Here is a 12566-nt window from a genome sequence, read left to right as displayed (position 1 = left end):
AGGGGCATGAGTTGACAGGTCGTTAAATTATTTCCCCTTTGACCCTCCTTACATTTGGTTTTTTCAGTTTTAGAGCAACTTTTCAGTTGCGGGTCTGTATATTCAAGATGTGGACTCATAGTCTACATCATTAGCTCACCCAATTTAATTGTGTGTGACTCCATCTGCCTGCCAGCCTCCCACTTCCCTCCCTTCTTTCGATTCCCTCTGGCCTGGCACTATGAGTTTTCCCTGTGTGCCATGTTTCCCCATCAAGTTAGCCCATTGCTTTTTACCTACCATCCCGGGCTATTCACGTGCTTCTTGCTTGAACGTTTATCCTCTGAACACTTTTCCTTAACCATACACATCGTATAAAGATGTCACCTAAAGGATTTGGCCTTAAAGCATAACTGTAGCTCAGGATTACGAGCTTTGATAGGTTATTTAGACCAACTTCCCCATACATCCATGATGATCAAAGTGTGAGGCACCCCTAAATAATTCGCCACAAGCGCGAGGGTTTAGTGTCTATCAACTGTCTACCCCAGTACCTTCTGCGCATGCGTGGGACGATCAACGATGAGTTTATGGGGCCCGGTGCTTCTGTGCTTTCCTTCGCCCGTTTTCTGCCAAATGCAAGTTAACACTCTTGCTTCTTAAATTTACTTAAGGGATTTTGACACGGTGTGACTTATACAATGCGAGACGCTCTGCGATAGCTAGGCGCACGCGCAAGGGTGTAGTGTATCTCTCTGATTCTGTTTGAAGATTTCTGCGCAAGCGCGATAAGACTAGCACCAGGCTCACGGGGGCGGGCGCTCTAGTGAGGTATGTTGCGCGTTATCAGCTCGTGCAGGTGAGCACACTTGCATTCTGATTTGAACAAGATTCGTTTATTCTGAGGGGCATGGCTAGAATTGACATTGCAATTGGCTACACAGTCAAGAAGCCTCCGTACTTAAACGGAGTAGGCGTTTCCATCGGTGCCTCCCCTTCCGCTCGTCACAGAGCAACGGGTACCGACGGATAGGTAAGTTTGTTGAGAATGTGATGGCATAACCGCGCTGTACTTATTAGTTAACAGTCGTCACTTGATCCAGGGCCATGCTCTTAGACATGGACCCTTTCTTGGCAAACTGCAGCAATGTGTTTCATGCACTTCGAGTGCTGCCATATACCATGTGACTCGCAGTGCTTATTATATATAGACATATAGACACAGATGGTCGCCTGTAATATGGATGTTTTAAAAAAATCTTTGAAACTCTCCCAGGGCCAGTTACCTACCTCAAATAATCAGTGTTAGGTCAGGGACTGGGTTGGTTTTTGGCAGGTCAGTGGGTAGTCTACCATACGTCTATTGGGTAGTATGTGTAAAACTATTAGGTTGGACACATAAGTATTGTGTGCTAATTGTGTCCCTCTTTTTTACACATCAGAGCGGGGCCTCATTCTTCCGAGCGGTTGCCGGGCGAGGTGGGGCTTTCACCCACACAAAGCTGGGTGAGTATCACTAGGAGGAAATGCCTCCATGTGATGAAGCTAGTATGCTTATGTACTATGCGGAACGCCAATTGTTCCTGCAAGTGTGTTTTGTTTTGGTGGTGTTTGTGGGGTCAGTCGGTTTCATGTGTGTAATGGGATACATGATATGCTTTGTATTTTTCTTACAGGAAGAAGATTGCCTTTCTGTCTCCAGTGGACATTTGAGGTTACAAGCTTTGGGGAGATACATGATTTCCTTTAGCACAATACACGTATTTTACATGTTCTTGTGTATGTGTATATCTAACACTCCTTGTTGCAGTAGCTTATCACCTGTAAGGTCCTGATGAAAGCTGGAGTAAACACTCCGTGAAGCTGAAACTAGTAGACCACCCTGCACAGCGCCATAATGTAGTCCTACTCATCTACTACTAGGCGTGTTTTTATTTTTGACACCTACGCTATTCTTTATAGGCACTCTCCTTAGATTAGGTAGTCAATTTTAGCAAGCACTTTTTTTAGAGCACTGCACTTACCTTACAATCCCTTTTTCTTGGAGCATGGCTGCGGCTCAGTGCGCCGCTCCTTACTCCCGCACCGTCACTAAAAGACATGAACGGTGCAGGAGCGACCACCTATCCCCATATGATGATATGCCGCCACGAGGGTGGTCTGATGGGAATTTTTCTGGCCCAGCGCGACTCAATATATACCTTTTCACACATGTACTTATGACCTTCGTTCACCATTCAAGGCAGCACACTATCATAGACCTGGTCTACTCTTCTTGTGCATTTTTTATTGTTTATTACACTGCAGCTGGTTGGGTGTTTGCTAGCAGTGATGGGAGGGGGGTGGGGTATGTATGCTGGAGAATTGGGGTTACTTCAGTGGGCGGTGGGAGGGGGGGGTCCGGAGTTTGAGTTGATGCATGAAGTTGGCTGTGGGGTGGGAGGAGGGGGAGTGAATGGGGTGGTATCTGGATTAAGACATTGCTGGCTGCGGATGTGGCAGATTGCTAGGAATTGGATTCACCGAATTGTGTGGGGTGAGTGGATTGGGACATTTCAGTTGGTTGGGGAGAATGTCTGGAAGATGATAGGCTACGCGCCTGAGATAGTTGGGAGGATTCAGGGGAGGGGAGGGAAGGGAGGGTGTTTGGTTGCACTGTACGAAGGAGTCACACGATATTACAAAATGATTGGACTATGTTGGCGGTCACGCATGGGCGGAGGGGAATGCGGGTAGGAGTGAGTATCGCTGTGACTGATGTCATTGGTGATGGCTGATATGACAGGGAGTAAATTGACGATAATGTCGTGGAATGTGCGGGGCATTAACGATTCTAGAAAAGGGAGAAATATCCTTGCATGTCTGGATAGGCATAATGTACATATTGCTTTGTTACAAGAGACACATTTCTGCCCTAGATCAGATTCTAAATTTGCTAGTAAATGGGCCTCGGTCAGAAAATTTTCGTCATATTCGTCATATTCTAGAGGCACCGCAGTTCTGATCAAGAAATCGATTGCTTTTCAGATGTTGGGAGAGATTCTTGATCCCGATGGGCGCTTCGTGATATTGTGGGGTAGATTTGGCATGGACAGTGTTGCTATTGTGAATTGCTACGCTCCGAATATCGACACACCAGAATTTTTTACCACAATTTGGGGACATGTTTTGGTGACAGGTGCTACACACATTATTTGGGGAGGAGACTTTAATGTTACACTTGTACCTGGCATGGATCGCTCAGATGGTTGTGGTCAATATAATCGACAAGCAAGGGATGTGCTACTGGGGATCATAGAGGAGGTGGGGCTGTTGGATAGCTGGAGATATACCCATCATGCCCATAGAGAGGGCACTCACTTCACGTCATACACCAATACATGGGCTAGACTAGATTACTGCTTTGTGTCAAGGGGGCTTTGTGCGGGAATAGATGGGGTGACACACTTACCTAGAACGTATTCAGATCACTGCCCGGTGTTGATATCCCTGGTGATGCCGGGACATGTGAGAATGAAACCTCCGTGGAGACTACTCCCTACTATGCTGCTAGATTTAGTATTTAGGACGGAGCTGGGTGATGAAATTGAGGAGTTCTTCCCCAGGAACAGGAATTCAGTTAAGAGTGTAGAAATGGTGTGGGAGGCATTCAAGGTCACGGTCAGAGGTATTTGCATATCCAAGGGCGGGGGGATACTGAAAGACATTCAGAGGACATTAGGCAGGCTGGAACGCGAGCTGAAGGACCTTGAACTTGGGATGGCAGAACGTACTGACTCGGTACTGCATACTACCTTTAGAGACAAATTGACTGAGTTTGGCATAGAAGCAGAGAGGGAGGTAAAGTTTAAGGGGAAGTACTGGACAGCGAGGCGCTACTGCGAAGGGGAACGACCTGGTAAAGTACTGGCCGCGATCACGAGAAAACCGCGGTCCAGTGCCAATATTTTAGAAATTATCACATCGGACGGCATGCGTTGTCAGGATACTAGAGGGATTCAGGAAGAGTTTCTCTCGCACTATCAACAGCTGTATACTTCTCAACAAACTACCGAGGTAGATATGGGAGGTTTTCTCGATGACATAGCACTATGCTGGCTCAGTGATGTGCATAGACAATTCCTTAGTGCACCATTGGAAACCGATGAGATCCGAGACGCTATTATGTCGCTTGCCAATGGTAAGGCGACGGGATCGGATGGTCTCCCCGCTGAGTTTTATAAATGTTACATCGATATCATGGCACCGGTTCTTAAGGAAGTTTACGAGGAGTCGCTGGAAGTTGGGGAATTGCCGGGATCGATGAGGGAGGTGATAATTACCTCCTTGTTGAAATCGGGTAAGGATCCGACGGACACGGACTCATATAGACCACTATCTCTCATCAATTGTGATGCGAAGATCCTTGCCAAGGTGCTGGCGACGCGACTCTCGTTGATTATGTCTAAAATAGTACTACCGGACCAGGCTGGATTTGTGCCGGGCCGAGCCACCACCCACAATCTTAGAACGCTGTTCTCGTTGATCCAGACGATTGCCCCAGAATTGCCTGTTGCTGCAATTTTTTTGGACGCCACGAAAGCGTTTGACTCGATTGAATGGCCGTATCTATTTACCATATTACATAGGATGGGCTTCCCCAAACTGTTTGTTAACTGGGTCGAGCTGCTGTATACCAGACCCGCTGCCAAAGTGGTAATTAACAGGTTAATGTCGGCTCCAATGTTGATAACGAGAGGCTCAAGGCAGGGATGCCCTCTGTCCCCGCTGCTTTTTGCTATGGCAATCGAGCCTTTGGCATGTCGCATCCGTCAGCTGCACAGAACAAGTGCATTTCATTGCTTTCAGCGCCAAATTGGCATATCGCTGTATGCAGATGATATCACGCTATATGTGAAACATCCTCAATCCAACCTTAATCCCATATTGCGGGAGTTCATTGTCTTTGGTGAGCTGTCGGGGGTACGTGTGAATTGGAGGAAATCCCAATTTTTCCCGCTGACGTCGGCTGTTACGAAATTTCAGCTGGACTATCCACTCGACTGGTGTGACACAGATCTTAGATACTTGGGTATCGCCGTATCTCTGGACATAGATGTGACACTCAGATCGAATTATGGGGTGGCCATCACGAAATTAGCTGATAATGTAACTCGCTGGAAGGCCTTGCCGCTGTCGATGGCAGGGAGGGCGGCGCTTATAAAGATGGTGGTGCTACCACAATTCTTGTACCTTTTCCAGAATGTGCCATATTTTCCTGGTGCCTTCTTCTTTAAACAGCTACGCTCGGAGCTCTTACGGTTATTTTGGGGAGGCAAACAACCTCGACTAAGCTGGAACGTTATTACCCAGCCCTATGAGAAGGGAGGTTTTGATGTGCCGAACTTTGAAATCTATTACGTCGCTGCCCAGGCGCAATATGCGTATCATTGGTTGAAACCCTCGCCATTCATGCCCCAGATCGCTGCGGAGGACTGGATCGCGAGACCTCTTCCCCTCAATGGTCTCATACTGGGAACAGTCAAAGACGTAGAGACGCCGTTCACCACGGTTACATGCACCATTGATGCATGGAATAGGATGGTAAGACTGGTCGGGGCCACGTGTTTATATTCTCCGGAACTTCCTCTTACGTACCACCCTCGCCTGTCGCTCTTGCAGGAAACAGGATTTCAATTAATGTGTAGACGGGCGAAACTGGCGGTATGGGGGGACTTGTTCGTTGACGGACGATTCCGTACCAAGGAGCAGCTGTTTCATGCTGTTATTCCCACGCCTCTAGAGGTGTTTTATTATATCCGTCTCCGACAGGGATTGAGGGAAGTGTTGCCCAACTTTCCGGAGGAACCGGAGGTGGTTTTGCCACTACATACCATGCTGGTGTCGGATGGCCGCCATCTTGTCTCCCGACTTTACACCGCCGTGAGAACACAACGCCAAGGGCCGGAGAGCTCAGCGAGGCGACACTGGACTGAAGATTTAGGCAGGGATATTACTGATGATCAATGGAGATACTGCTGTGCTGTCACGGCCAATATTGCATCTAGCAGCAGATTAAAGATCATTCATTTCAAATTTTTACAGCGTTTCTATTATACACCTGAGAGGAAATTGCGATTTCACTTGGCGGATACAGATAGATGCGATCGCTGTCATGCAGCTGGGGCGGGATTCCTCCATTTAGCTTGGGAATGCCCGGGAGTGTTTGAATTTTGGACACAGGTGCATACCGCGTTACAGACTATGACGCCCGGGGCGGTCGACAGAGACCCGCTAACTATGCTACTGGGATACACACGGGATGTACCTAAGTCGACTCGGAAATTCATAGATATCGCACTATTGCTAGCCAAGAGGCGGGTAGCTTGTCGCTGGGGACGAGGTCGATCTCCTAAGTTTAAGGACTGGCTCGAGGATCTGGTTTATTGTCAGGATCAGAATAATATTTATGCAGAATTGACGCCAGTGCAGAGTAGACCGAGGGATATATGGGGACCACTGCAAATTTATCTGATACGAACCACGGATGCTGCTACGGACTCAGAAGTCGACAGTTGAGATATAGGGCTATACCTATCAGTTAGGTGAGACCCTCATGAGGCACACCTAGAGAGGCACACCGACGCACACTGATACTAGATGCCACTGGTGAATAGACCGCAGGAAGGGGATGGACCTTCCCGGCCCATAGCTGGGATCAGAAGCTGCTTTGGGAGTTGTATATGATGCATGTTTCTTTTTATGCAATGACAACGTATGCGTTTGCTCTCTTAAAATACCATTGGAAGATTATTCATTGTTAGCTTGCTGATGAATGCCACTGCCAATGCTCAGTACGGTTCCAACTACAAATGACTGCTTATTGCTCTGTATTACTTGCTCCAATGTACTGCATGCACTCTCTTATGCAACAGTTATCTGCCGAGATGCCCGTTAGCCCGTGCTCTGATGCCTATATGATGTCCAAATGTTTAAGGTATATACAAATGTGACTTATGTGGATGACTCTTCACAGTGCTGTTCAATGTTGAAAAATTGATAAATAAAGGTTTTAAAAAAAAAAAAAAAAACTTTGCCACGAAGGTCATCCGGGAATTGTGAGATCTAAGACTTTGGTTAAACACTTGTTTTGGTGGCCAGGTTGTGATTCCCGAACGGAAAGGGTTGTTAGGAATTGCGTTATTTGTGCATCTGCAGACAAGACCTTACGTACTTTTCGTCCTCCAATGTTAGAGTGTTCCTCGCCTGGACATCCCTGGGAGTGTGTAGCAGTTGACATTATGGGTAAAATTCAGGAGCATGATGGTTCTCATCATTTTTTAATTGTTATAATGGATCTTTTCTCAAAATGGCCTGTTGTTAAAATTGTTGAGGGCTGACACGGATTCAGTTCTTGCTTTTCTTGATGAGACTTTTATTACGGAAGAAATTCCTTCTTGCATCCTCACGGATAATGGAGTTCAGTTCTTATCCTTAAGAGCGAAAAGGTATTTTAATAAGCTAGGTATTAAGCATAGAACTATATCGCTTTATAATCCTGGTGGTAATGGCATTGTTGAACGTTTTAATAGAGTTTTGAAGAATACTATTCAGCTGTCAATTAGTAATAATTTAGATTGGCCTACACAAGTTGGGAAGGTTGTTTGGAATTACCGTATCACTAATAATGATTCTACTGGTATTTCCCCTTTTGTATTAATGAAAGGCAGGAATCCACGTTCTAAGACTATTCCTACTTGGTTATTTTCTAGTGATGTAGAACCCTATTCTAGAGAAGTGGTTAAGGCACGTATGGAACTGGTACATGATAAAAGTAAAAGATATCATGATTTGAAGCATGGCTCTAAGGAGGTTCAAATTGAAGTTGGAGATTGGATCAGAATCAATAAGCCTTTTAAGGTTCTAACGGGTGATTCACAATTCTCTGAGCCTTTTCAGGTGGCTGAGGTTTTAAGAAACTCTGTTAGGCTTAACAATGGGAAAGTTTGGAATTTGAATAGGATTGCGAAATGTAAACCTAGTAGTTCTCACACTCTTTGGAAACCAGAGGATTTGGATGTAGAAAGTTCTTCTGAGAATGATAAATTGCAGGTTAATCCTAAAGAGATTAGTGGTCCTAGTTTAGGTGAAGTTCCATCTGTTAGTGGTGATGTGGATTCTTCTGGTGGTGTTCCTGAAGGATCAATTATAATTCCACAAGAAGAGGGTTCTGTTTCTGAAAGTGAAGACCCATCTTTGTGTCGTCATTCCTCAAGGAAAAGGGTGGTTCCTCTTTGGCTTAAGGATTACATCATAAATAATAAGTAGAAAATTGATGCCTATCCTTAATTGTTCTTTTTAATTTTAAATTTTATAGTGTATATATTTAGAATATAAATTTGATGCTTTTACCTTCCTTTTGTTTTTTTTTATTATTAGGAAAGGGGGATGTGTTGTGTTTGTATTCTTAAATATACTGTGGTTCTTTAATTGTGCATGTGCCAGTTATGTCACTGCTGGAATATGGAATGTTATACATGTCAGTATACTGTGCATCATTTGTAAAGGACAGTTGTTCCTGAGATGCTGAACTTGCTGGATGACATGCATTGAGCTCTTCAAATAATTAAAGGATATCTTATCTACATTCCCTGAATTCATCCATCATTTCAATTTGTGAATAGGTTTTATTAATTAGGTCACATGATTCAGTTGCTCAAAATATGTCACGTTAGTTTATGGGCCTTTTGAGTGTTTTATGATTAATGGTGAATATTGTGGAGTTGGGTAGCGTTGCTATGACATATTTTCTATAGGGGCGCTGTAGCAGGCCCCAAACTAAACTTATGGGCCAAGCACCTGGGAGATGGTAGGCAGTGTATAGGATAGAAGGTATTTGTGAATTGTAAAAGTAAATCCAAGCAACTGAAGAGTATCTATTCGATCTGAATGGGCTGCAGTAGCAAAGGCAACTGACAGATCCAGCAGACATCAATGTAAAGAAATCAGTATAGATTGTGTTCGGATGAACTGTTAAAAGTAGAGCTAGGTAATAGACCAAGATCAGTTAGGGAGAGAGCTTGAAAGACAGACTGGCAGCCATCAAGCAGGTTCTGACTGGAGGGGGATTTGTTGAGCTCTTTAAATGTCAGGCTCTCAAGCTTGCGCTCCCAGGACAGACTGGGAGTCTGTGCCTGCTCTCTACAGCCCCAGCTACGCACTTTAGGCTGGAGAGAACTTCACTGCGCATGAGGGGTTTGGCCGACCTGAGACGGCCGGCCAAACACCTCATGCGCAGTGAAGGGAGTGCCCACCACTTCCCCACAAGCAGTGTCATCCCCTGGACCCGCCCCCAGGACTCGTCAGAAACTTGTGGGCGGGTCCAGGGGATTAACCTAAAACAATAATAAAACGTTTTATTCTCTGCTGGTGGCAGGGGGGTGGCGCTATTTCGCCCTACTGGAGCGGCCGCCCCTGGGCACTATCACACCTGAGCAGAAGATTTGAACTCCCTGTGTTAGAAGTCACCTCATTTCATCAACACTGAATATAGCAAGCTAATTTGTAAGGAGAGCTTATTAAAAAAAGACTCCAGATAGAAAAGACAGATTATGAAATAATTTGAAGAATGCAACTGAGACAGGGCAGCGAAATAAAAAGCATAAAAAGACAAGATGCACAGAGTATGGGACCATTTGAATAACAAGTAATAATTGTTTGTGCACCTCTACGAACGAACTAATACATTTGTTACCACTGTTAAGTACTTCTTAATTCCCTTTGTCATATTTTACCAATTACATTTTCCACTGGAGTATAAAAATATATAATTTATCGGTTCTCATTTAAGGTACCCTTCATCATCTTGAAGGTAAACCATTTTAATTGTAAAATAGTTATGCAGTTAAACTGTATGTTTGGAATTTAAATGTAAAGTCCATTGTTTGACCTAAAATTGCTTCATGTAACTGTTATATATTTCAACAACAATACATTAAGCTTCAACTAAGAAACAATGTCAACAGGAGAACTCTTTACAAGAAGAAATGTGTACATTCTTAGGGACTGATTACTAGTTTGGTGGTGTGGCGTCAGGTGCACCCCACCGCCGCACCACCAAGCTCGTGTTCAGACAGTCGGCCAGATTACGAGTGTTTCTCGTGCATGGCCGGCTTTGTTCTATGTTCCCATGGCGGTGCCTCAGAAAATGGGCACCGTAATAGAAATGCCAAAAACAGTTCCTGCACAGCATAGATAGTAAAGTCCATGCCACTCAGGAAATGGTCAAATATTGCGTGGCCCTGGTTGGGTGACGTCCCCTAGTCACAGCACAATCCCACTCTGGGTTGTAAAATTCAAAACAATAAAGTTCATTTATTCAAAGTTCCAAAACTTATTTATTCATCAATTTTTTCAATTTATCTTTGTGGTTTATATTTTGCATTTTCAAAGCAAAGTTATGGGCATCCAGCCGTGTATCCAAAACATTTTCATATCCAGTGCATTTCGGCTATGCTCTAGCCTTCATCAAGGACATAAGTTATGTCAACAACACTCCAGTCATCTCAAAAGTGCTCCGTTATACCTTTGGAATAAATAAGGTTTTGGAATTTTAAATAAAGGACCTTTATTGTTTTGAATTTTACAACCCAGAGTGGGATTGTGCTGTGACTAGGGGACGTCACCCAATCAGGGCCACGCAATATTTGATATATATCCGTACTCTGCAACGGAGAGTACACCCTAGAGCACACAACAACTTGGAACTGTTGACTTACCCCGAGTGCAAGTGTGCCAAAATATTTATGATAACTCAGGAAATGGTGTGCATGCACACGGGGGGGGGGCACATGTTGTGCCCCCCTGCAAGCAGCCCATGGCCCTGCGAGTCTGGCGGTCCACTCGTAATCGAGCCCTTAGTGTGCTTTGTGGCAGAGTTACCCAGATGGGGCTTAGGTTATAGTCAGTATAAACTAAAGAGATTTGACTTGTATCACCCAAAGATCCAGTTGGTGGTATGCCACTATATTAAGGTCAATAATATTGTCTAAAAAATATATTGCATGGACTACATCGCATTCCACTGCATCTTCAAGGTAGTATACATTTGTAATTCTTAACCCAATATCTTATTACATAGACTTAATTTAAAGTGGATGCACTACTTCAGTAATAAGAAAGAATGCATGAGATCCAAATGACAGCTTCTACTTACCCATGGCTTACACCAATCCTCTTGTAGATTGTCTTTGCAGACAACATAGACCTTCTTTTGGCCCTGCTGACACAACAGCTTTTCCTCAATCTCAAAGGCTTGTGTCAGTTGAGTGAACTGTTGCTGAATGTTTTCCTAAACCAAAGGAAATGCAAAGCATCAAACTCAAAAGCACATTCTGGGCAATGTTGTGTTCAGACAGTAGAAAGAAATAAGCAACCTGTTCTGTTAATTATCAATTGCTGGCAGCCATTGTTTGATTTCCCTGCCCAAGACCACCAGGCTTCGCTTTGTGGTCCTGGGTAAAGAAATCTAGGGATTGCCACGACACTCTGGATAGGGCAGAGGAGCTGCCACCATGACCTGGTAACCAGCCGGCAGAGGCTCAGCTAATTGAGGGCCCATGATTCCCCCACTTCTAAATGGGTCAAGAGAAATGCAAGTATGGCGCGAAAGGCACCCCGTCTTTTTTTCCCTGCTGCTTACAAATTATGTACAAATGTACAGTTTCCATTTTAGCACATTTAATCTACCAGTTCTGTATATCCACAAACTTAGAGCTCACCATCCATTACAAATGTCCCTGATGTTTACAGATATAACATTACACCTGGGGAATGATTTGCAGGCTTTGCTAAGTTGAAGATGCCTAAAGAATAGTTAAAAGAGCAGGGCGATGGAGGGTCTTTCTGGCTTCAGGACATCAGCTCAAACGATTGAGAAGATGGCTGAGAATTAAAAAAGGAACTTTCTCATGGAAAATAAATCCTGTAGCTGAAGTTTGTGGAGACTGGTTGCCTGAAGAGTTTTGCGTTGGTATTCCTGGGATACAGCAATGTGTGTAGGTGGAAGAGAAATAAAACATGGTCATCATTGCAGTACAATTTGTAACTTGCTCTGAAATTTGTAACAAAGGAAACACCATGAAATAGTGTGTAAACTGTCAGTAGTGGCTGGGCATACCCCAGCTTTCTAAGAAGAGGCTGATCATTCTCCATCACTTTTTGAGTCTTTTTAGGAAAGCACATGTAAGACATGAAGAAAAAACTCAAAGGATAAATGGCTGCATATGATAAAAATTCCAAATACATGATTCTTGAAATTTCTTGCAACTGACCAAGTCTGCATCTTCCAGAGCACGTTGTGGCGAGAATTTAAAAGGAGCTAGTTGTGAGGAGTGCCCCCCCGAATATCAGGCCAAAAATATCAGTGAGACAGGAACAAGGGAGCCCTACTCACGCGGAACCAGGGTAATAAACTTATTATCAAAAGACAAAGGCTCCTGTGGACACTTAATGAAGTAATCTCAATGTATCTGAGCACAATGGCAATATATTGGGTTATAGTGATATTGGAGAGAGAAGGAAGCAAATACACCTCTGATTTGTTTTTG

General features: G+C 44.3%; 1 protein-coding gene across 3 annotated transcripts in view; it reads right to left on the bottom strand.

The window, feature by feature from the left end:
• The window catches only part of LOC144798802 (uncharacterized), a 136022-nt gene that overhangs the window by 58616 nt on the left and 64840 nt on the right, over nucleotides 1-12566 (bottom strand). For all 3 annotated transcript variants that reach the window (XM_078669847.1, XM_078669848.1, XM_078669846.1), the window contains exon 6: nucleotides 11174-11308. In XM_078669847.1, the coding sequence (XP_078525973.1) occupies nucleotides 11174-11308 (135 nt within the window). The remainder of the gene's footprint in view (nucleotides 1-11173; nucleotides 11309-12566) is intronic.

Source organism: Lissotriton helveticus, chromosome 12 (genome assembly GCF_964261635.1).
Source record: "Lissotriton helveticus chromosome 12, aLisHel1.1, whole genome shotgun sequence".
NCBI lineage: Eukaryota > Metazoa > Chordata > Amphibia > Caudata > Salamandridae > Lissotriton > Lissotriton helveticus.
The sequence above is the reverse complement of the archived record's forward strand: the minus strand, read 5'-3'. Positions and strand labels throughout refer to the sequence as shown.